Genomic DNA, 26,040 nt, shown 5'->3' on the forward strand with positions numbered 1-26,040 from the left:
TATTGATCTTGCGTGATTAGTGAGGCTGTGATCGAGAGTAAAACGATCTTACACGGATTTGGAGAAATTGGTTTTTGTAACCCAGTCCTATTAATAAGAGTTCTTTTTGAATGAGGAAAATGTTTTTGTCCTGTTGCTCTGTTACTGCCAGTTGAGCTATTTAATGTTTGTTTGTTTTTTTGGTTTAACAAAGTGCAACCCTGTGATTCCTCCAATGACCTAAATGTTACTTCAGGACTGTTATTCTAACAGCAGATGTTCAGCAAGGGAGGAGATCAATGGTTTTTGACTGTGGTAACATCACAATGATAAACTAGAAAAGCACTCAGAGAGCGCAGACCTCAGCCATTAGCCCTATCTCCCAATAGTAAAGAATTCTGTAAAAAAATTCCTGGATCCAGACGATGATCCAGATCAGTCCCAAAATCTAATCAGTTCTTCCTTAAGCCATTTGTGACATTTCCTGAAAATTTCTTTAAAATCCGTCCAAAACTTTTTGACTTATGTTGCTAAAAAAACTAACAAAAAACCCCCTCCCGATCTAACAACCTCCTTGGCGGAGATAAAAGCAGCATGATTTTGAGTCATCTGAATTTTTGTTGTTTATAAATTTTGTCCTCAAAACTTTATTTTTAAAAGAGATACTTTAAGACTCACTCTGACTACAATAAGGAGCCGCATGCAATAACTGGACCAAACAACAATCAGCACTGTCCTTGTCAGGTCAATGATTGACTGATGATTGAGAAATCAGGTGTGTTTCCTGACATCTGAAACCTATTAAAAGGGAACCTCCACTAGATCTTTGACTATGAGCTGCTAACAAAAGGAGCATCAGCATGGATCTGTACAAAGCAGCTCTTCTTCTGGGAGCTCTGATAGGCACTGGTAAGACATGATGACATCTGTTTCATTAAAATTCTTAACAACATTTTTACTTATTTGCTTTGAAATAAAAAAAAAAAATTAACTGACAATACTTGGCTTCACAGCAAAAGTATGCTATCATGACACACCTATGAAAGCTGTTTGAATGCAAAAAAAAGTAAGGAAATTTGTGTTTGGTAGATTCAGTGGTGGACTTTTAATTTATGAAGTCTTCCAATGCTTTCATCCATTTATCAATCTTCTTCCACTTATCTGGGATCAGATTGTGGTGGTAGCAGGTTGAGCAAGTCAATCCAGATATCCCTCTTCTCAGCAACTCTTTCCAACTCCTTCTGAGGGATTCTGAGGCCTTGCCAGACCAGACAAGATAACATATTCTTGGATCTTCCCCAAGGTCTCCTACCAGCCGGACGTTCCCAGAACACCAGCAACTTGTATCTGCAATCTCATTCTTTCAGTCATTATCCAGAGTTAATGACCATAGGTGAGGGTCAGGAGTTAAATCGGCTCAGCTCCCTCTTCACCATAACGGGTCAGCACAACGCACACAGTCATGCTGATGCTGTCAATCTCATGCTCCCTTTAAACCTCACTTGTGAACAAGACCCCCAAGATACTTAAACTCCTTCACCTGCTTTCACTACTGTTGGAGCTCAGAATTGAAGGATTTGCAATCATAAAACCTGAACCCAGTTGGGAGCTAGAACAAAGTTTATACATGCAGGGAATTATATTTTTCTCTATACGGGATAAAACATTTACTTTGTTGTTTTTCTGATATCAGTAAATGGAGTTGAAGTGGTTGGCTACACCAAAACTGAAGGAGCATGAATCCTCTCACAGAATAGACTCTTCACTGTCAACACTGCAGCTGAGTGTGCAGCAAAATGTGACTCTGAAATAACGTTCACCTGCAGGTAAGTTTGGGCTTTGACTTAAGTTTTTGCATTTGCAATTATGAAACTATTTAAATTCTACATATGTGACTCAGACTTTTCCAACTAAACTCAACCTGCTGTGTTCACAGATCTTTCATGTATGTTGAAAACGATCAAGAGTGCTGGACATCAGCCGCCAACTCTACAGAAGAGACAGTCCTTTATAGAAACGGCACAGTGCTGTATGAAAAAAAAGGCAAGTCCTTGTGTCTTTTCATTGATATTTTAACAGCCGAAATCTAATATTTTGTGGTTTCAATTTCAAACATTAATTTTCATTCAAACTGAGAGGTCTACAAGAGTGATCATATTAGGGTTTTTTGTTTTGTTTTTTAATGTTTACGGAATTATGGTTCATATTTAGCCTATGATGCATTACCAGTCATAATTTGACTGCAAACACAGTGACGAAGAGCATCCAAAGTGTATTTATGGTTTTAACAGGACAGTGAGGAGAAAATATCCTACCTTTATTCTGTGCTCTTTAGTGCGGGGAGGGAACTCATCACTACAAGAGACGCACAAAAAAATATCTTCTCCACCAAGACAAGCTTTCAGTGTGGCTCTCTGCTCTGGCCATTAAAACTTCCAGTGAGAGACATCCAACGTTACCTACCAGCCAGGATTACCCTTTGTTCTTTTACAGAAGACTGTATGGAGTGCATTGGTGAGAACTACAGAGGACAAGTGTCTACAACAGAGAATGGCTACACTTGCCAACGCTGGGATTCTCAGACACCACATGAGCATAGCTACAAACCCAGCGCGTAAGACTGCCAATCAGAACATCATTTTATCAAACAACCACAGGCAGTATTTAACAATCATCCAAGAAAAATTCCCTCATATAAAACACAAGTACATTAACTGTCTCTTTACATGCTCTTTAGTTATCCTGGGAAGAATCTAGAGGAGAACTACTGTCGAAACCCAAGCGGTGACCCCCGGCCCTGGTGTTACACCACCAACCCCAACAAATGATGGGAATTCTGCTCTATACCACGATGCTGTAAGTCCATTCACATATTTTCTAACAAAATTTTCTTTCATGTCTCCCCAATTTAACCACAGCACAAAAATTGCACATTAACCCTTCATTCCAAGGTCTTCTTCACTTGTTTGTTCTCTGAGATCATAAACTCATCAATCTCATCTTCTTTGCTCAGCAACTGAACCTCCCGCCATCATCCCAGAGCTCACCTGTGTAACAGGTAAAGGTGAAGCGTACCAAGGCACAATAGCTGTGACAGTGTCTGGAAAAACATGCCAGAGATGGTCCACTCAGACGCCACACCGACACGATCTTACACCAGAAAACTACCAATGCGAGTAAGAACCACTGGAACAGAGAAATGTTGTTCTCCCTATGAAAGAGACCAAGTTATTGTTATTTGACTTATAAATGACATCAATGGTGCAGTGTGTCATATTGAACAAAAATACCTGCAAACAAAAGAAAAATCAGTGACTGATATCTTGGAGACTATGAAAGAATACTAAAACATTAAGCATAATTTCAAGCAGATGAAGTTCCCCATTTGATTGTACCTGCACTCATCTCTGGTACTGTGTCATTGCTTTCAGAGGTCTCGAAAACAACTACTGTCGTAATCCGGACAACAGCGATAAGCCCTGGTGTTACACCACTGACCCTCAGACTCGATGGGAGTACTGCAATGTACCGAGCTGTGGAACTGTACAAGGTATGACACTGAACATTCATGATGATGATAACATCTGCAGTGATGTTGTTCTTCATCGTCACTCATGGTATACCTCATGAAAAAATCAGCATGCTTTGTTTCAAGTAAGACTGTGAACTGTTTTATGTAAAAAACAGAAATCTGTGTAAATATTCTTGATCTCTGAAGAACTGAGCCTTTAGTAACCCGGATTTACTTTATTTTTGCACAAAATAGCATTTATTAGCATGCTCAAAAACCATTCAAATCACATTATTCTAGAACACTAGGGCTGGGCGATTATGGCAAAAATCAAAATCACAATTAATTAAACTTTTGACCTTGATTACGACTCAGTGGGAGTACTGCTATGTACTAAGCTGTGGACCCAGACCAGTTATGACACTGGTCATTGTTTATAATGGTGAAAACATTTACAGTGATGTTGTTCGACTTTTTTACAGTGTATTTATGGTAAACAAAGTAGATTTTAAATAAAATCATACCTTTGGTGTCCCTTTTTTAAATTTGTGTACTTGTTGTCCCATCACTGCCACTTTTCTTTTTGAACAGTGACCTAAGGAGGAATCTGTGCAGGAAGGCAACATGGCTCTCTGGTGTCTAACTACAGACCCAAAAACTCTCTGGAAGTACTGGAAGCAAGTGAAGAGGTTCTTCAACTTAACATTCAAAAATGAAGACCAAAAATGCTTGATTACTCTTACTGTTTCTTGTTGCAAGGCTCATTCTTATTTGAAACAATTGAAAATAATATTATGATTAGGCTAAGTTTTATGTAAAGTATATTTAATTGAGTTGGTTCTTTGATAAACATATTTTTCCAAAACTTGGCCTGTGTGAAAGAATAATGACAAAATTAACGTAGGACATAGGTCTGAACAATGTTGCAACAGACACCGCAGTGTTTTTTTCTCTCTGCGATACATACATACATACATATATACATATATATATATATATATATTTTTTTTTTTTTTTTCTCTTTTAATCAGAATAATTAAATTAAACCAGATAAACTGAGTGCCTTCTTTATACATTTGTGAAAATTAAATCTTTTTTATTCCATCCTTGTGTCATTTTTGGATTTGAAATATCACACTGTACAACGCTTTCCACATTATTAAGCAAATGACATTTTTCTCTTATTTTCCAAAATATTTATGCAAATGACAGAGTATTTTTCAAGTCATCAGCCATTAGAGCATAATTCAAATGTTTTTGAACAAACTTTATAATGATAACCATTATTTAAAAAAAAAAAAAAACACTTTTCCACATTATTAAGCACGACAGTTTTAAAACCTTTTTGGTTGTAAAGAACTGAAAATGGTCATGTGTTGAATTTGAAGCATTAGGAGGTCATATTCACTGAAATCAAAAACTGTTTCAATCAAAAACATCTTAACAGGCAAAGTTCCATATTAACATAAAGACCACTTCTTTGATATCACCCTCACAATTCTTGCATCCATTGAACTTGTGAGTTTTTGGAGTTTCTGCATGAATTTCTGTGCAGGATGTCAGAATATCCTCCCAAAGCTGCAGTTTTGATGTGAACTGCCTCCTACCCTCATAGATCTTTAGCTTGAGGATGCTCCAAAGATTCTCAATAGGGTTGAGGTCAGGGAAGGATGGGGGCCACACCATGAGTTTCTCTCCTTTTATGCCCATAGCAGCCAATGACACAGAGGGATTCTTTGCAGTATGAGATGGTGCATTGTCATGCATGAAGAAAATTTTGCTACAGAAGGCACTGCTCTTCTTTTTAACATGGAAGAAAGTAGTCAGTCAGAAACTCTATATACTTTGCAGAGGTCATTTTCACACCTTCAGGGACCCAAAAGGGGTCTACCAGCTCTCTCCTCATGAATCTGACCCAAAACATGACTTAGCCACCTCGTTCCTGACGTCACAGCCTTGTTGGGACATGGTGGCCATCCACCAACCATCCACTACTCCTCCATCTGGACCATCCAGGGTTGCATGGCACTCGTCAGTCAACAAGACTGTTTGGAAATGAGTCTTCATGTATTTCTAGGCCCACTGCAACCATTTCTGCTTGTGAGCATTGGTTAGGGGTGGCTGAATAGCGGCTCTTTTCTTCATTAACATGAAAAATAAACTTGCAACTGTTTTCCTTAAATAGCTTTAACCATTCTGCCAACATTTAAGTCTATGTTTAGCTAACTTGACAAGGCCCAAGATCCATAGAGTGGTCTGTAGCATTTATATTTATATAAAAAAACAGGGGAAGAGAAAGACTGACGGCCATACATGGAGCTGAACAGCACCCATCAATGTTGACATCTTAACTACATTACTCCGCTGTTATTGAATGTGCTGATCAGGTGGCTAAGTGGCAACGTTGCAGACTTTCATCTACCTACTTGTGGGAATCTTGCAATATCCTAAATATTTATTTCTTATTACCTGGCCAGGAAACATATAGGACTTGAAAATTTGCTTTAATGTGTGATCAAAACAATCGGCCTGACGAAATATTCATTTCAGTCCGTTACAGTTCGCACTACACAGTCATTTTAATATTCTGATCATTTGCTCTGACATCACGCCGATATTGCCACTCAGTCACTTGATCAGCTGGATGAATACTGGATGCTTTCAGTGGCTGAGTGGCAATATCACAGAGTTTCATTCACGTAGTTGTTGGTTCAAATTTTGCTATATAATATATTACAATATAAATTCTATACATTTATTTCTTATGACCTGTTTGGTTTTTTTGCTGGTAACCTGTATACACCGATCATGTATTTAATTACTCAGGCACGGAAATAGACGCAGTGTTTGTTATGCTTGATGCTTTCAGTGAATCAGCATCAGGCCAGAATTTGTGCATGCACGGGCGGGAGTAGATGACAGGTAGAGGGAGTCTTCAGCCGTGTACAAAGAGTCATCACGCTGGCGCCGTTTGTGCTGCAGGTGCAGGATCAGCAGCACCACACTGGGCAGAGCCAGGTGACTCTGAGGTCTCTAATTTCAGAGTTTTTCTGGTGGCCACAGCAGAACTTTAGCTTCTACATTTTTATGTTGGGATTCTTTTGCTCATGGGACTGCAGAGCGATTTTCTATTTTAAGGGCAGCTGTCAGCGTCATAATGGGAATTTCTGTTAAATACAACACATAAAACCCTGTCTTGTAGAGATGGCAATTCAACCACTGCTCTGACACGATTTGGAGATAAGGAACTCATTATTTTATTCACTCTTTCAATCAAAATATGAATAATAACAATAACAGTATAATACGATAACATTTCTCCTTCCACACTGACATTATATAGAGCCGTTACTAAGTCTTAACTGCTGCCTCCTGTGTGATTCCGATGTGATGAGAAAGGCAGCCTTAACTCAACTCAACTCAAACTTTATCTGTAAAGCAAGTTTAAAACAACCAGGGTTGACCGAAGTGCTGTACAGATCAAAGCAGTGCAGATACAATAGCAAGATACATAAACACAGTGCAAATACATATATATTAAAAAGTCAAAAATGTAGTTAAGATTTTGCCAGATGTCCACTCAACCTTGAATAAAAGCCAGGGAGAAGAGGTGAATCTTTAGAGATAATTTAAAAACCTCAATTGATTCCGCAGAGCTGATATGCCAGGGCAAGTTGTTCCAGTGTCACAAAGGCTCAGTCACCTTTGGTTTTGTACCTTGTTTTGGGGTCGGACCAACAACAACTGACTAGACAATCTCAGTGTTCTGACAGGGACATGGTAGTGGAGGAGCTCAGTCAGGTACTGGGGGGTTGGCCATTAAGAGCTTTAAAAAGAAACAATAAAATTTTAAAATCTATTCTAAAAGCAACCGGGAGCCAGCGCAGTGAGGCTAAAACAGGGGATATGTGGTCATGCTTGCGTTTGCCAGTGAGGAGACGGGCAGCTGCGTTTTGTACCAGCTGCAGGCGGTGCAAGAGTGACTGGTCTAGGCCAATATATAGACAGTTATAGTAATCCAGTCGTGTGTTAATAAAAGCATGGATTACAGTCTCAAAATCTCTGTATGGCAGGTACCCCTTTACTTTTGATAAAATCCTCAAATGGTAAAAACGTTTTTTAACGACTGAGCTAACCTGGCGATCAAATTTCAGCCTGTCATCAAATATTACAACAAGATTCTTTACTGATGACTGGATGTTTGGAGTAAGGGGGCCCAGAAAACCAGCTGGAAAATCTGCTGGACCACATCCAAACATCATGATTTCTGTCTTGTTTTCATTTAAGTGCAAGAAGTTTGCGGCCATCCAGGACTTTACATCATTTAGGCAGTCGAGCAATGTTCTTACAGAATCATTGGATTTTGAAGTTAAAGGCAGGTAAATCTGAACATCATCAGCATAACAGTGAAAACAAATATCATATTTTTTGAAAACTGACCCCAATGGCAGCATATAGAGCAAGAAGAGAATCGGCCCGAGGATGGAGCCTTGGGGGACCCCAGAGGTAAGAGGAGCTAAGGATGAGGTGAATTCACCTAGATGCACAGAGAAACTCCGATCAGAAAGGTAGGAGTGGAAACATGAGAGAGCAGAGCCTGTAATGCCCACCCACTGCTCCAGTCGTGCCAAGAGGATCCCATGATCAACAGTGTCAAAAGCAACTGTTAAGTCAAGAAGCACCAGCATGGCAGGGTTTCCTGAGTCAGCAGTTACCAGCAGATCATTAAAAACACGTAATAATGCTGTTTCAGTGCTATGACGTGGTTTAAAGCCAGATTGGAATTTCTTGTAGATATCATTTGCCACCAAGAAAGACTGAAGCTGAATAAAAACCACTTTCTCTAAAATTTTTGACAAAAATGGTAGCTTAGAGATTGGCCTGAAGTTGGACAGCACGGAGGGGTCCAGATTTTTCTTTTCGATCAGAGGCTGCACAACAGCATGTTTGAGAGCAGCTGGAACACATCCAGTGCTGAGGCAGGAATTAATAAATGAGAGAATAACAGGGCCCACCGTACTGAATACCTCTTTAAAAAGACGAGAGGGTATGCTGTCTAAGGGACAGTTCATAGGCCGCAGATGCTTAACTACAGTGGCCAGTGAGGGGAGGGATACAGGCTCAAACTGATCCAAAACAGCATGCAAAGGAGGAACAGTGAGTTCAGAGCTTGGGCCAGCAGAGGAGAAAGCAGAAGGTCTAAGAGCAGAGATTCTTTCAATGAAAAATTTGAGAAAACTCTCACAGAGGGTGAGCGAGGGTACTACTGGAGAGTTATCACATGGATTTACAAGGGAGTTAAAAATGTTAAAAAGAACCTGAGGCTTCTGACTATTACAAGAGACGAGATTGGAAAAATATTCCATTTTAGCAGCCTTAACAGCACTGTGGTAGACGGCCAGGCTTTCACGAAGAGCTTGTTTAGAGACATGGAGCTTATCTTTTTTCCACTTTCTCTCAGCGCACCGGCATGAGCGCCTGAGATCACGCGTGGAGTCATTTAGCCACGGTTCAGAAAGTGCTTTAGTGGGTCTAATTCTAAAAGGTGCAACAGAGTCAAGGATATCCGCACATGTAGAATTAAAATTATTTAACAGTTCTTCAGCGTTGAAAGTGCGATTATCACCCAAAGTGCTAGATGTATCACCAAAAATGACAGAGTCATGATACATGGCTGAAAACTGTGACGCAGTCTGAGGATTAATTGACACATTTAACACACACACATAGGTGATGTGATAAAACCAAGTCTAAAATGTGCCCTTTTTCGTGAGTCGGGTCTTTAACAGATTGAAAAAGATTAAAAGATTTAATAAGGTTTAAGAAATCAGTGACCAATGGTCTTGATTCACAGCAAACATGGATATTAAAATCGCCAGAAATTAGAAAATGATCATATTTCACAGTGGCACCTGACAGAAAATCAGCAAAGTCATGAATGAAGTCCTTATTGAATTTAGGAGGGCGATAAACAACCGCAAACATAGCGGAGAAAGAGGAAAGTTGTAGTTCAAACGTTTGCAGTTCAAAGCTGGAGTAGGTAGCAGATGGAATATGACGGCACTGAAAGCTGGGTTTGAACACCGAGGCCAGCCCGCCACCTCTGCCGGTGCTCCGAGGGGAGCTGAAGAATAAGCAACCGGGAGGAAGGAGTTCAGAAAACAGTGTACACTCACCATCCCGAAGCCAAGTCTCTGTCAGGAGCACGAAGTCCAACTCCCGCGAAGTGAAGAAGTCATTCAATAAAAACGTTTTGTTTACTAGCGACCTAGTATTTAGTAAAGCCATGCGAAGATTGAGCTCCTCAGTATCTGGTGGCACAGCGCGTTCGAGTGGCTGAAGGAACTCAGGTGTGATGCCGCCTCTGCGGACCTGCAGCTGACAGCACTGGCATCCACATCCACAGCCAGGTTAGAGGGAGTAACAGGAAACTTTAGCGAGTCCGGGCACAGGTTGGGCAGCATCAGGAAGCCGGTGATCTTCAGGAAGCTGGTGATTGGAGGGGTCAAACTCATCAGCGGTAGCAGCTCAGTGGGGATAGGACAGAGCCAACAGTCCCTCAGGTGCGGTGAGCGCTTCACCGCAGGGAAATAGCAACCATCATGGAGGAGACGAGGATCAGACCATCCAGTGGAAGCCGCCAGATAGGCCTTAACTCTCATGATCACACCACCTCGTTTTCCACGTCTTCTGGAGCGCCTTTTCCGAGGGAGAGCACAGGGGAGACGGAGCAGGTGCGTAGGGACCTCTGACAGCACAGGTGGGAGGCCAGACTCTTTGTTTCCCAGTCGGGGTTGTAACAGCGACTCACTGAGAGCTTTAAAGTTTAAAAGAGCCTGGCGATTGTAGACAATCAAAGTGGAGGCATCTTGGCAAAACACACATAGCAATATGGTTACTACAAATAATATGTTGAACAGAGGAGGGAGATGAGGCTGACGGCTTGCCACCACAGGTGCCATCTTTCTCTGTTTTTTTAGGCTGTGAGCCTGACCTGAGGGCAACAGACCCAGCCCTTCACACTTACAGATCTAAGTACACGCCTACGGATCTGAGTACAAATCGTGCCCGTTACAGGTGTTGCAAAAGTCACATGTGTATGACAGCCAATTGAGAGGCAGATTCTAAACCAAAATGAACTAAGTCCACAATTACAAATTAGTCTACATATTTGCAGATTAGTGCACACATTTGTGGATCTTTGTACAAATTTGCAAAACTTTGCAAATCTTTACACGGATTTGCAGATCGGTACACACATTTGTGGATTTGTGCACACATTTACAGATCTGTACACGCATTTGTGGATTTGTGCACACATTTGTGGATTTGTGTGCAGATCTTTGTACGCATTTGCAAATACTTTTGCAACAACAATAGCTCCATACTCCAGTGCCCCCTCTAGCGACTTCAAAAAGGGTGGGTACTCTGTGCTGCTGTTTGGTGCATAGGCACAAACAACAGTCAGGACCCGTCCCCCCACCCGAAGGCGGAGGGGGGCTACCCTCTCATCCACCAGGGTAAACCCCAGTGTACAGGTTGCCAGCCAGGGGGAAATCAGTATGCCCACACCTGCCTCTCACCAAGGGCAACTCCAGAGTGGAAGAGTGGGTGGTGAGCCCATGGGAGGGGGGACCCACGTTGCCTCTTCAGGTTGTGCCCAGCAAGGCCCCATGGGTGCAGGCCTGGCCACCAGGCACTCGCCACCGAGCCCCACTCCAAGGCCTGGCTCCAGGAGGGGGCCCTGGTGACCCGTGTCCAGGTGAGGGAGAATGGAATCCATCCCACTGTTCCGCCATATGAGGTTTTTGAGCCACACTTCGTCTGGTCCCTCACCTAGGACCTGTCTGTCTTTGTTTGTTTGTTTGTAAGTCTTTATTGTCCCCGAGGGGCAATTCGGATGCAGCATAACCAAACATACACACTAGACAAAGTGCACAAATACAAATACAGATTAAGACAAATACAGATCTAGAGGCAACAGTTTAACTATACAAGTACAAACCACCTACCAGTAATCAGATAGTGCAAAGCGGCATAATTTACAGAAACAGAGATAATAATGCATAACAGACAACAGAGTAAGGTGCTGATGAAACTACAGGTTCAAGGGGAGAGACGCAAACCTATAATTGTTTATTTAGAGCCACGATGGCCTTGGGAATGTATGAGTGCTGAGCTCTGGAGCTCTTGAGCCCAGGTATTCTGTAGCACCGCCCTGAGGGCAGAGGATGGAACTCCTGATGTAATTATTATTATTATTATTCAACTTCAAATTTGATGCAACATGAAATGAAGTAGAGCTGGGTGATATGGTACAAAATTCAATCTCTGATTTTTGCCCTCGCCAAACGAAAAAGAAACTTCTCAAATAGGTTTCCTTTTTTATCAATAATATGTAACAAAATTGAATTGAATAATTCTTTACATGTTAAAGTGTGAGCTGTAAACTTGTCTTAAAAATTGTACTATGGAGGATTATTTACATGAACATTCTGAAAGTTATCTGTTTAAGAAACAGACTGAAAGTAATGCTAATTTCTGTTATTATTCAAACATTCTCAGACATTCTTCTTTGATTGAAGAGATGTTTACCTTGAGATTGAGAGAAACTGGTTACACATGAGCAACATAAAAATGCATCTTTATGTTTACGAGGTTGCCAAAACCAGCATAAAATGAAAGCTTCTTCAGTCAAGAAGACTATATTCCCCATGCTGGTTTAATAGTTTATCCCTGCACTATTTCATGCACACCCTCACTAAAACTCTCTCATCCAATCGCACTTCTCCACTTCCTCATTGTTAGCCAATCATTACTGCTGCTGTCCCTTTCAAATGTGGCTTTCTCCTCCACCAGTTCATTAATGGTGTGGTTCAGTGCGACCCTCCACCTCCCCATCTCCGCCGAGTCTACAAGTCCATCAGTGTTCATCTGATCAGCCTCAGATTACATCAGCCAACAGCCAACAGCATCAGTGTCTGGACTCCAATGGGGGAAGATCTCACTGCCACTCAGGGCAGTCACCTTTCGATCACACTCTGCCCTTTTGGAGTTCAAGCTCAAAGAGACCCTGACAATAATTTAATATCACATCTATGTCAATAAACATAATTTATTATCCTCTACTCAGTCACTAGCCTGTCCTGATTGAACAAAAAAATGACTGTTCAGTAATGTTCCAGTACAGAACTACCAAGGCAGATTTTGAATAGTCTAATTGGAGATTCTAAGGCTGAAACACTGGACGATCTTTAAATCTGAAACCATTTTGAAAATGTGGAAGACCACAGATATGAAGACAAACAATAATGATTTTCATCTTTTAATCCTCTAAGCGCACACTAGACAACTCAGCCAGACCGTGAGACCACTGAGACCACACACCTGCCGACCTGCCAGCAATTTCACGTGATCAGAAGAAAAACAAACACGCCTGTCTATTGATACCCGGTTTGTACTCCACTACAGGTAGTCCTGGCACATGTTACGGTCACAGCAAAAGACATTAAACAAGGAAAAGAGTCAGGATGAAATCCAGGCTGGAAGGAAGGTACAGTTGTGTTTATGTTTGTGTGCCATGAAAGTACACCTACGCAACACCTGCCTGGTGACGCTACCCAGTCTACATGCTCTTATTGGTTGTTGTGGGCATTACGACCTAGAATCATGCATGTCAAACATGTCATATAATAATAATAATATTAACTCTATTTATATAGCACTTTTAAAAACAGTTGTTTACAAAGTGCTTTACACACAGCAAGAGCAAAAACTCAGGGAAAAATAAACATCAACAATCAGAGCAGAATAGGAGCTCTGTAAAATCAAACAGGAAGGGAAGAACATAATGTGGACATATAACAAGGAAAAATAACAAAAATGAAAATGACACAAGTAGATCTTCAATGAGAGTTACAGTAGAAGATTATAAAATCTAAAATATAATGGCATCAGTGAAAAATAATGATTCCTATGATAACATTCCAAAAGATATGATAGGATGCGGGAGGAGGAGAGAGTTAAATACATATATTCGAACAAACAACCAAACAAATACATGAAGATAATGACGATAATGACGACATCACATCAGTGGGGATAAAACAAATATAAGATTCAAGACAGAAACTTAGTAGAGATGAGAACAGATAAGTAAAATTTAAGTAGGTAAACATGAAATAAAGAAGAAAATGAACATGAGATAAGAAAGAAGAGTATAAAATTATAAAAAGAATAAGAGTAGTGTAAATAAAAGAGAAGTAATAAAATAGATAAATGGTTAGAGGGGACATCACATATAAGCAAGTCTATAAAAGTGAGTTTTAAGGAGTGACTTAAAAGATGTCACCATTTACATTTGGGGTTCTGAGAGGTTACAACAAGATTTAAAGCAGTAAAAAAATGTGTTGACACCACACATTTAGGAAGTGATGAGGCTTCTCTCACTAAACGCCCCCACGATAGTAAGGGGAGGCAAATCAGGCTTCATATCAGGCTTTCCTGTAGTGTGTGGCAAGCCTAAATGGACATCTGGTGACCAAATGGCATGGCTCTATGAATAATAAGTTTGCATGTTCATTTCAATCTCAAATGACAATTTGTTCAGAGAAAAAAAATAAATGTTCCATTTTGGATTTTTTCGGTCGCTTTACCAACAAAAACCTCTCTGAAGTGGCCAACATTACTCAGCCAAAACAGGCCACAGGATCACATTGGTGAACTTGTTTTGTTCCTTATGGTCTCTACGACACGGAGAGGATGAGCTTTCGTAGGTACACTGCCCCTGTCACACATGACAAACACAAAACCAAATGCACAACATGTCCTGTTGGGGATAAGCGGTATTTTTGTAGCGTCTTTCATAGATGGTTTTTCGAGTAAGCCCATTTTGGGTCTAAATAAAGCTGCTAGTTTTGTCTGTTGGACCCTTACCTTCAACTGGATACCAGGATTATTCTGATTCTTTAAACTACAAAATGACAGAAGGCAGGTAGCATATAGTGAGCTGGATTTTTTCCTGTTTTCCTCACACTAGAGGGCTAGTTTCTGTTGCTGTGTATCTGTGAGCTGCTGGACTTTGTAAGAACCTGGCAGTCTATAACATAACCAAGTTCACTTCATATTTTGCACTTTTAATGAATGTGTTAAGGTCTTACAATTCCAAACTGCCAGAGAAACGGCTGGTGCAAGAAAAGGGTCAAGTTAATTATGTCTTCTCAGGGCCCCTAGTAGCACGGGGCTCCTGGCGATTGCCCACCTTTGCCTAATGGTAAAGTCCACCTCTGGTCCTTTTTGACAGTTTATTAGTACTTTATTCTAAAAGACCATAATCTATGGCAAATAGACCTCTAAGAGTTTTTCCACGATAACCTCCTCATTACTGCATATCAATAGCCAATTAGAAAGTTGTTTCACACTAATTATGATCTTAATATGCTTTGCTTGGTATGGCCCTTATAAGGTGGCACTACCACAGCAATAATTCTTCTCCCTTAATTATTATGAATAAGTATGGCCTATTCTCATAAAACAAAGCCTACAATTTCTGATCTTAATCATGTCCAAATAACTCCTGATTAATCCTCTATAACTCAGAATATGTACATACTGTATATGAATATGTATCAATCTGGGAAAGGCTACAAAAAATTCTGCAGCACTGAAGGTTCCCAAGAGCACAGTGGCTTGCAAAGCCTGGCCAAGCTGAGCAATCAGGGGAGAGGGGCCTTAGTAAGAGAAGTGATCAAGAACCCAATAGTCATGCTGACTGAGCTCCAGAGATCCTGTGTGGAGATGGGACAAAGCTCCAGAGAGAAAAACATCACTGCCATCCTCCACTTATCTGCAAATGGAAGCCTCTCCTTCATGTTAAACACATGAAAGCTCGCTTGGAGTTTGCAAGTATCACCCCAAGGACTCTCAGGCTGTGAGAAACAAGATTCTCTGGTCTGACAGAATATTGAACTGCTTGGCCTCAATTCTAAAGGTTATGTCTGGAGGAAACCACCACCAAAGCATCACCTGCCCAGTACCATCCTAACAGTGAAACATGGTGGTGGCAGCATCATGCTGTGGGGTGTTTTTCAGCAGCAGAGACTGGTGAGGGTTGTTGAATGGAGCATAATACATAAGACTCCTCAATGAAAACCTGCTCCGCAGTGCTCAGGACCTCAGACTGGGCCAAAGGTCCACCTTCAAACATGACAATGACCATTAGCACACAGCAAAGACAGCACACGAGTGGTTAAGGGGCAACTCTGAATGTCCTAAAGTGGCGTAGGCAGAGCCCTGATTTAAGCCGGTTCAGCTGAGGACTGAGTAAAGGGTCTGAATGCTTATGTTAATGTGTTGTTTCAGGTTTAATTTGTAATTTATTTTCCAAAAAATCTGTTTTCATTTTGTCATGATGGGGTACTGAGTTTAGATTAATGAGAGAAAAATGAATTTAAACAACTGTAGCATCCGGCTGCAGCATAACAAACGTGAAAAAGGTGAAGGGGGTCTTAGAAAAGAATTAGAATATTAGATATTCTAACAAACCTATAACTAAATCTTAGGACACTTGCACTCCACTAGTTTCTTTTTAATTCACCCTTTCTGTTGAAGTCTGAGTTAGTCTAAAAGTATTTAAAGTTTAACATGAAGACCAATTCTGAAGCAGAAATATGTTTTTTAAAACCACTTGACCCTATTTCAGATACAATCAAGGTTGTTATGTCGGTTTCATTCACCTTTTTTTATTATTGAAGTAGATAGAAGGTGAAGTTGTGGTGCTGATGCTCAGCTTCTGATCAATAGCACCATCTGCAGGCTGTTACCAGGTATTGCATGAACTTTCTTTTTTACAGATTTAATTCAAGAGGACCAATAGAGATGATATACAGCTTTGCTCCATTATCTGAGTCAGAAAATCATTTTTTGGAACTCAGTCCTATTAATAAGAGTTCTTTTTGAAGGAGGAAAACATTTTCGACCTGTTGCTCTTTTGCTGCCAGTTGAGCCATTTAATGTTTGTTTTTTTAATTGAAAAAAGTGCAACACTGTGATTCCAATGACCTAAACTCCATTGTTTAAAGTTAGGACTCTCAAAAAGGCCCAGTCTATCCTGGCTGATCACAGCCATTGTTTATTTTCTGAGTTTAAGCTGCTACCATCCGGTCACAGATTCAGCCTGCCGGCATGCAGGACAAAAAGGCTAAAAAACTCTTTTGTCTCCGTGTGTTATTTCTTATTTTGTGATATTGTGTTGTTTATGCTGCTTTTATGATTGATCTGGATGTACAGTAGGTCTTGACTGCTGGCTGCAAAACAAATTGCCCTTCACAGGGATAATGAAGTGAACCTTGAACCTTGAACCCTTGAAATGTTATTTCAGCACTGTTATTCTATCAGCAGGTGGTCGGCAAGGGAGGAGATCAATGTTTCTAACTGTGGTAACATCACGGTGAAAAAAAAAAACAGCATGATTTTGAGTTATCTGAATTTTTGTTGTTTATAACTTTTGTCCTCATAACTTTATTTTTAATGGAGACACTTTAAGGCTCACTCTAACTACAGTAAGGAGCCCCATGCAATAACTGGACCAAACAATAATCAATACTGTCCTTGTCAGCCTCAGGCCAATGATTGACTGATGATTGAGAAATCCTGCATGTTTCCTGACATGCTAAAACCTATAAACAGGAACCTCCGCTAGATCTTTGACTATGAGCTGCTGACAAAAGGAGCATCACCATGGATCTGTACAAAGCAGCTCTTCTTCTGGGAGCTCTGATGTGCACTGGTGAGACATGATGGCATTTGTTTCATTAAAATTCTTAACATTTTTACTTACGTGCTTTGAAATATTTTTTAAAAAATTAGCTGACAATACTTCGTTTCACAGCAAAAGTATGCTATCATGACACACCTATCAGGCTGTTTGAAAGTTTTACATTCCTAAACCTTGCAAAAATAGTAAGGAAATTTGTGTTTGGTAGATTCAGTGGTGGACTTTTAATTCTTGAAGTCTTCCATTGCTTTCATCCATTTATCAATCTTCTTCCACTTATCTGGGGCCAGATTGTGGTGGTAGCAGGTTGTGCAAGTCAATCCAGATCAGTGATGTGCAAGTTCACAATTAAAATGAACTAGTTCAAAGTTCAGTTCATATAGCTTCATTGAACTAGTTCAAAACTCAGTTCACAACTTAAACTGAACTAGTTCAAGTTCATTTCCTATTTCCTTTTGTTTTTTGGCTGCAATATGATATTTATTTATACAGTAGTCTACATCTACTATCTACTCTATATCTACTTGATTAATGTACAGAAGAATTGATAGAGTACTCAATCACAAAAATAAATGTTTACTGCAGCTCTACATGTTAAACTTGAAAGCTAAAAACCCTAAAACCATTGCAACTTAATGTACAATCATAAAGCAGGCCAACTTAAAACAGATTTTTTTAAAAAACAGAATATTTATTGTAAATATTTATTATAAAATATTAACTATAAAATGTAACATATGAAAAGGCTGCATAATTTAACAGCTTCAATGAAAACAAACTTATAATCCTCAGTAAATATCTCACTAAGTTTGCCTCTGCATTGCTGACTTTTATTGCCCAAAGGCAAAGAAGTATCTTGAATACTTAAGTAATAAAAAAATCACCTTTATAGCAGACATAATGCCTTAGAAATATCAAACTTTCTTTTAATATTTTTTATATTTAAAAAATGCAGTCTGAAGCTTTAGCAAAGCCTCTCCGAAATTCTATATATGAACCTTGAACCTATGAATTCTATATATTTTATATATGAATATATGAAATATTGCACATCATTAACATTTAGTGGTTTGGACTCGTTTCTTCATAGCTGGCGGGCATAATTTGCACAAGAATGTAATGTTTTTTCCATCGGGATCTCTCGTGGTTTGGTCGTAGAAGTCTTTTAAATCTTCATAGTTTCTGCCTTCTGTCGTACCGGATGATCTACTGCCAATATCACAAGCTACTCTGTTGGGCACATTAGCCATACCTGGCGCATGGTGCGTGCCGTAAACCTGACTCGGCTGCTGAAAATAACTTCGGCTACCGGAAATCACACAAGCCTCCGTAAAACAAAGACCTCTGCAGTTCTCGGTACCCTTTGGAATATGAGCGGTCGCTTTGCTTCCCAAGCGAACTGCGCTCACATTTTTAGTTCATGATTTGAAAACTGAACAGTAAAGCTTACAGTTCAACAAGAAAATGAGTGCGTTCACTGAACCAAACCAGGGTGGGTATTTATTCCCCAAGTGAGATCACTAGGGTTAAACCTGAAAATGGCTTGTTTCAGCACACATTTTCTGAAAGGTGGAGAAAGAGAGGGTGGAAGTGAATGGATTTTTCTGGTACTTGAGGGGATTGTGGACAGGCCAGGGGGACATATCACTGTTAGAAAAGCCTGAAAAAGTGATTTTTGCATAATATGTCTCCTTTAATGACCATAGGTGAGGGTTAGGAGGTAAATCGGCCAGTAAACGGAGAGCTTTCCCTTTCGGCTCAGCTCCCTCTTCACCACAACAGTCCAGCACAACACCCACAGTCATGCTGACGCTGTCAATCTCATGCTCCCTTTAAACCTCACTTGTGAACAAGACCCCCAAGATACTTGGACTCCTTCACCTGTTTTCAGCACTGTTGGAGCCAAGAATTAAAGGATTTGCAATCATAAAACCTGAACCCAGTTGGGAGCTAGAACAAAGCTTATACATGCAGGGAATTATATTTTTCTCTATACGGGATAAAACATTTATTTTTTTGTTTTTCTGATATCAGTAAATGGAGTTGATGTGGTTGGCTACACCAAAACTGAAGGAGCATGGATCCTCTCACAGAAAGGACACTTCATTGTAAACACTGCAGCTGAGTGTGCAACAAAATGTGACTCTGAAATAACGTTCACCTGCAGGTAAGTTTGGGCTTTGACTTAAGTTTTTGCATTTGCAATTATGAAACTATTTAAATTCTACATATGTGACTCAGACTTTTCCAACTAAACTCAACCTGCTGTGTTCACAGATCTTTCATGTATGTTGAAAATGATCATGAGTGCTGGACATCAGCCGCCAACTCTACAGAAGAGACAGTCCTTCATAGAAACGGCACAGTGCTGTATGAAAAAAAAGGCAAGTCCTTGTGTCATTTCATTATGTTATTTTAGCAGCCAAAATCTATCATTTTGTGCTTTCAATTTCAAACATTAATTTTCATAAAAACTGAGAGGTCTACAAGAGTGATCATACTAGGGTTTTTTGTTTTGTTGTTAAACTTTATGGAATTCTGTTCATATTTAGCCTATGATGCAATATCAGTCATAATTTGACTGCAAACACAGTGACGAGAATGACGCAATTTAAATACATCCAAAGTGTCTTTATGGTGTTAACAGGACAGTGAGGAGAAAATATCCTACCTTTATTCGGTGCTCTTTTGTGCGGGAAGGGAACTCATCACTACAGGAGATGCGCAAAAACATCTTCTCCATCAAGACAAGCTTTCAGTGTGGCTCTCTGCTCTGGTTTTAACTACATTCCTAAATCCGAGCTAACAGCTACCGCAGGCTATATACCAGGCGATATACCAGACAAGCCCAACGTAATGATTACAAAGCCATGCCGAAACAGACTGGGTGAAGAGCGAAAAATCTTTTCTGTCACGGAAAGCTTTCAGTGTTGCACTCTATCCTTGTTTTAATAAAGATATGTCGTTGAGTTCAGGCAAAACTGCCACCTTGGCTAAGTCAAAGGTAATGACTCCACTAGCAGGCCTTGTGTACAACTGTCCACAACAACTAACTCCTTTCACTATCACATACTCATGCCGAAGCAGATTGGCAGAAGAGCGAACACATCGTTTTCTGTCACTCAAAGTGTTCAGTGTTGTTCTCTGTACTTGTTTTAATAAATGGAAAATGGAGGTTTACTTGACATGTGACTGTAGGTGCAGGGAATCAAAGCCAGAAAAACTTCCTTTGAGAGACATCCAACTCTACCTACCAGCCAGGATTACCCTTTATTCTTTTACAGAACACTGTATGGAGTGCATTGGTGAGAACTACAGAGGACGAGTCTCCACAACAGAGAATGGCTACACTTGCCAACGCTGGGATTCTCAGACACCACATAAGCATGACTTCAAACCCAGCGTGTAAGACTGCCAATGAGAACATCATTTTATCAAACAACCACAGGAACTATTTAACAATCATCCAATAAAAATTCCATGATATAAAATCCAAGTGAATTAACTCAGCTTTCTCTTTACATGCTCTTTAGTCATCCAGAGAAGAATCTAGAGGAGAACTACTGCAGAAACCCAGACAGTGGCCCCCGGCCCTGGTGTTACACCACCAACCCCAACAAACGATGGGAATTCTGCTCTATACCACGATGCTGTAAGTCCATGACCACTTTTTCTAACAAAATATTCTTTCATGTCTCACCAGTTTAACCAAAGCAGATATTATGCACATTTATCCTTTATTCCAAGGTCTTCTTCACTTGTTTGTTCTCTGAGATCATAAACCCATCAATCTCATCTTCTTTGCTCAGCAACTATACCTCCACCCATTCGCCCAGAGCTCACCTGTGTAACAGGTAAAGGTGAAGCGTACCGAGGCACAATAGCTGTGACAGCGTCTGGAAAAACATGCCAGAGATGGTCCACTCAGACGCCACACCAACACGATCGTACACCAGAAAACTACCAATGCAAGTAAGAACCACTGGGACAGAGAAATGTTGTTCTCCCTATGAAGGAGACCAAGTTATTGTTATTTGACTCTAAAGTTACACTGAAGGTGCAGTGTGTAATATTTAACAAAAATCCCTACAAACAAAAGAAAAATGAGTGATAAATATCTTGGAGACTACAACAAAATACTAAAACATTAAAAGGATCCCTGCATGATCAGACAAGTTCATCTTGTTGGATAGATATTTGTATCTCTAGTATGTATATTGAACTGAAAAACTCACTAGATATCTGCATTTTGAGTAATTAGAGTTTATAAACTCACCAGGAGGCTGCCATGTTTTGGTCCACGCTGGTGCTGTGACGTCACAGCTCTGCAGCGCTCCTCACCATTCCCATGAAGTAACCGCTGTTACTGGCAGCAAGTGTTAGGGCTGCATCTCAGAAACACAACACATCTCACGCATGGAGAATTTTAAAATTTGATGTCTTGTCTACTTTGTATGTGCACCATGAGCTTTGTTTCCACATGGTTCAGGTAAAGATAAACACAGTACAAAAGCACTTCCGGTTTGCACTTTTCAAAGTAAAAGTCCACTTTAGCATTTTATTCAGAGAAACTCCGTTCGGATGTACATACTGCTTTTATTCTGAAAAGCTCCCAGCACACTTCCACTACACACTGAATCCAGTCACTTTTAGGGAGATTAATTGAGGTAAAACGTAGGAGGAATGACAGAGCTTTGACAGCAGGGAGACAAAACCAACAAGTAGCAAACTCATGTCAGCAACAGCTGCAAGCAGCAAAACCGTTGAAAAAACGGTTACTGCTGGCAACAGTGAGGAGCTCATAGGGAGCGCTGCAGAAGTGTGACGTTAGACTACCACCGCGGACCAAAACGTGGCGGCCTCCCAGTGAGTTTATGAGCTCAAATTTACTCAAAATGCAGATATCTGGGATATTTAGAGAGATTTTTAGTTCAATATACATTTGAGAGAAACAAATATCTATCCAACAAGATGAACGTGTCTGATCTTGCAGGGTTCCTCTTCAGCATATTTCCAAGCAGGTGAAGTTTCTCATTTGATTTTACTTACACTCATCTCTGGTACTATGTCACTGCCTCAGAGGACTAGAAAACAACTACTGTCGTAATCCAGACAATTCCGACAAGCCCTGGTGTTACACCACTGACCGTCACACTCGATGGGAGTACTGCAATGTACCGAGCTGTGGAACTGCACAAGGTATGACACTGAACATTCAGGATGATGATAACATCTGCAGTGATGTTGTTCTTCTTTGTCACTCATGGCATACCACCTGTAAAATCAGCATGCTTTGTTTCAAGTAAGACTGGAACTATTTGATTTAAAAAAAAAAGAAATCTGTGCAAATATTCTTGATCTCTTAAGAATTGAGCCTTTGGTAACCCAGATGCATTTTTTTGCACTAAAAGTATTTATTAGCATGCTCAAACACCATGCAAATAGCATTATCCTAGAACACTAGGGCTGGGCAATTATGGCAAAAATCAAAATCACAATTAATTGAACTTTTGACCTCGAAACTCCAACTCTGTTTGTTCTGTAAATATTTTCTATAATTTTAAAACAAATAACTGAAAAGAACATGCACAGCAGGTTATGGTTATTTTTTGAAACAAATGAAAAAACACACACACATCAGCTGAAACAAAACTGTAAAAAGTCCAGTTTTCAAAGAAAAGAAGAAAATAAACAACTTGTATTTCTTGCTAAAAAATATCTATATTTTTTATACTGTTGTATAAAAGTAGAAAATAAATTTGCTGCTCACATTGCACAGTCAGCTGTGTTTGAGTTTTAGCAGACTGGATGGGATGGTGTCACATGACAAGTACTTTTTCTTATCTTGGGTTTACAGCAGGCTATACGCCTTGCCACACCTGGCTGCCAATCACATGACTACACAGCCAGCAGTGTGTTTTTAAGGGGGTGATGCATTATTAGAGAGAGAAATTACACAGCAAAATAATTGACACAGCAGGTTTATGTCAGTTTGAGGCTCTAAATGTCGGTTTGATCATTTTTCGATTAATTGCCCAGCTCTATAGAACACACAATGACATTTTGTCAAAATGTACAGAAAATACATGAATGAATAATTACTTGGTATGTGTATTTGCTTCTTCTTTTACAGATAACTGTATAGAGTGCATTGGTGAGAACTACAGAGGACAAGTGTCTACAACAGAGAATGGCTACACTTGCCAACGCTGGGATTCCCAGACACCCCATAAGCATGACTTCAAACCCAGTGTGTAAGACCGCCAATGACAACATCATCTTATCAAACAACCACATGAACTATTTAACAATCATCCAGTAAAAATTCCATGATATAAAACACAAATGAATTAACTCAGCTGTCTTTTTACATGATTTTTAGTCATCCAGAAAATAATCTAGTGGAGAACTACTGCAGAAACCCAGACAGTGGCCCCCGGCCCTGGTGTTACACCACCAACCCCAACAAACGATGGGAATTCTGCTCTATACCACGATGCTGTAAGTCCATTCACACATTTTCTAACAAAATATTCTTTCATGTTGTACCAATTTCACGACAGCAGATATTATGCATATTTATCCTTTATTCCAAGGTCTTCTTCACTTGTTTGTTCTCTGAGATCATAAACTCATCAATCTCATCTTCTTTGCTCAGCAACTATACCTCCACCCATTCGCCCAGAGCTCACCTGTGTAACAGATAAAGGTAAAGCGTACCGAGGCACAATAGCTGTGACAGTGTCTGGAAAAACATGCCAGAGATGGTCCACTCAGACACCACACCGACACGATCGTACACCAGAAAACTACCAATGCGAGTAAGAACCACTGGAACAGAGAAATGTTGTTCTCCCTATGAAAGAGACCAAGTTATTATTTGACTTAAAAGTTACACTAAAGGTGCAGTAAGTAATATTTAACAAAAATCTCTGCAAACAAAAGAAAAGTCAGTGGTTGATGTCTTGGAGACTATGAAATAATACTAAAACATTAAGCATAATTTCAAGCAGATGAAGTTCCTCGTTTGATTGTACCTGCACTCATCTCTGGTACTGTGTCATTGCTTTTCAGAGGCCTAGAAAACAACTACTGTCGTAATCCAGACAATTCTGAGAAGCCCTGGTGTTACACCACTGACCCTGACTCTCGATGGGAGTACTGCAATATACCAAGCTGTTGACCTAGACCAGGTATGACACTGATCGTTGTTGATAATGGTGAAAACATTTACAGTGATGTTGTTCTCGTCATCATTATTCATGGCTGTCTCATGTACAATCAGCTTGCTTGGTTTAAAGTAAGACTAGTTGTGGTTTGTTTAAAAAACACAAGTTTGTGTAAACATTTTTGATCTCCAGATAATGTTCATATGTTGGATGTACAAAAAAAATGTATGAAAAAAATACTGCAGCCTTTTTGACTAATTTACTGTGTATTTATGGTCAACAAAGTAGATTTTACATTAAATCCTTCCTTTGTGTCCTTTTTTGATTTGTATACTTGTTGTCACATCACTCCCACTTTTCCTTCTGAACAGTGACCTAAGGAGGAATCTGTGCAAAATGGCAGCATGGCTCTCTGATGGCACCTACTTTTCAGAAGTCTGACTTTTCTGGCCTGACATTTCTGTTTCAAATATCCTTTTCTAATTGATCTTATGTTATATTCTAATTTTCTGAGACACTGAATTTTGGGCTTTCATTATCTGTAAGCCATAATCCTCAATATCTCAAGAAATAAAGGCTTGAAATATTCACTCATTCACTAATGAGTCTATATATAAATGGGTCTGACTTTCTGAAATGAGTGACAAAAAATATTGAACTTTTTCATGATATTCTCATTTTTTGAGATGTACCTGTAACATCAATACTGAACTGGTCTGTTGGACCTTACCGAACTCACTCTAATGACTTTGTAATTCTTCAAGTCCTGTGGGTTTACTCTGAACTGGACTGAACTTTTGACCCTATAAAGTGAAATCCAAAATTTGTGTTGGAATTATGTTGGAAGAAGGTTGCTGTAAACATATGAAAACACTGAGCTCTCTGTGTGACTGAATTTTGGATTTAGACCATTAGAAAGTTGGTCACTTCTTTACTGGCTTGGTTTTATTTGAGTAGGGCAAAAATCTGAGCCCATGACATCACCAGTCTTGATGGGAAATTAACTTGTCCCCCTAGCACCACAAAGATACAAAATCACCAAGAAAATCATCTCAGTATAATCTGCTGTTAGTCGATGTCACTGTCTTTATTGAAAGTAGCTGGCTGTGTTTTTGTTTATTGTGAGATAAATTTCCCTAATCTATCAGCCTCAGTGGTCTGCAGGTCATTAAAAGTACCATGACAGATTTGTACCTAAAAACAGTAAACTTCATCCTTACCCTCTGTCTCTGCTGTGGCACAGAGCCAGACAGCTGCACTCTGATCAGAAGCTTTTTGTTTTCAATCTGAGAGGATCGGATTGTGTGGGTGTAGCTTCAGCTCATTTAGCCGACACACCCACACAGGCCTGTATTTAAAATGCATGAGGTCCCTGGGCCATAAGCCTTGGAGGGCCCCCCTAGCCGCCACCCTGTTTTTTAATCCATTTTACTCTCCTTGTCAATGTAAGTTCCCAAGGTCCCCTGGATTGTCATCATGACCACGGCAACCAAAAAACTTTTATTTGTCAGTAAAACATATCTGCATTAGGCCTGGGCGATATGGCCTAAAAATCGAATCCTCGATTTTCTTTAAAAAATTTGGATTTACAATTTTTAATGATTTTT

General features: G+C 39.9%; 2 protein-coding genes across 3 annotated transcripts; both read left to right on the forward strand.

Moving 5' to 3' along the window:
* Positions 1-839: 839 nt before the first annotated feature.
* Positions 840-23,162, forward strand: LOC121521161 (plasminogen-like). The gene is made up of 8 exons (XM_041804915.1): positions 840-888; positions 2,993-3,155; positions 3,411-3,529; positions 20,549-20,669; positions 20,798-20,916; positions 21,074-21,236; positions 22,345-22,463; positions 23,122-23,162. The coding sequence occupies exons 1-8, from the start codon at positions 840-842 to the stop codon at positions 23,160-23,162; spliced, it is 894 nt and encodes a 297-aa protein (XP_041660849.1).
* An 85-nt stretch (positions 23,163-23,247) lies between these two features.
* On the forward strand, positions 23,248-25,073 carry LOC121521720 (plasminogen-like). Of its 2 annotated transcripts, XM_041805865.1 has the most exons (5): positions 23,248-23,518; positions 23,647-23,765; positions 23,923-24,085; positions 24,339-24,457; positions 24,805-25,073. In XM_041805865.1, exons 1-4 carry the CDS (start codon positions 23,355-23,357, stop codon positions 24,445-24,447), a joined length of 555 nt encoding a protein of 184 aa, XP_041661799.1. In that variant the 5' UTR covers positions 23,248-23,354; the 3' UTR covers positions 24,448-24,457; positions 24,805-25,073. The 2 variants fall into 2 exon arrangements, with proteins under 2 accessions (XP_041661799.1, XP_041661800.1); XM_041805866.1 differs by lacking the exon at positions 24,805-25,073 and having other exon boundaries at positions 23,923-23,973; positions 24,339-24,429.
* The last annotated feature ends 967 nt before the right edge of the window (positions 25,074-26,040 follow it).

This window comes from Cheilinus undulatus, linkage group 14 (assembly GCF_018320785.1).
Source record: "Cheilinus undulatus linkage group 14, ASM1832078v1, whole genome shotgun sequence".
NCBI lineage: Eukaryota > Metazoa > Chordata > Actinopteri > Labriformes > Labridae > Cheilinus > Cheilinus undulatus.

Coding starts and splice junctions, on each gene's coding strand:
- LOC121521161 (XM_041804915.1), top strand. CDS start 840: ATGGATCTGTACAAAGCAGCTCTTCTTCTGGGAGCTCTGATAGGCACT. Junction 21,237..22,344: donor CCAGAAAACTACCAATGCAA/GTAAGAACCACT, acceptor TCACTGCCTCAG/AGGACTAGAAAACAACTACT. Junction 22,464..23,121: donor GAGCTGTGGAACTGCACAAG/GTATGACACTGA, acceptor TTGGGTTTACAG/CAGGCTATACGCCTTGCCAC.
- LOC121521720 (XM_041805865.1), top strand. CDS start 23,355: ATGAATAATTACTTGGTATGTGTATTTGCTTCTTCTTTTACAGATAAC. Junction 23,519..23,646: donor CATGACTTCAAACCCAGTGT/GTAAGACCGCCA, acceptor CATGATTTTTAG/TCATCCAGAAAATAATCTAG. Junction 24,086..24,338: donor CCAGAAAACTACCAATGCGA/GTAAGAACCACT, acceptor ATTGCTTTTCAG/AGGCCTAGAAAACAACTACT.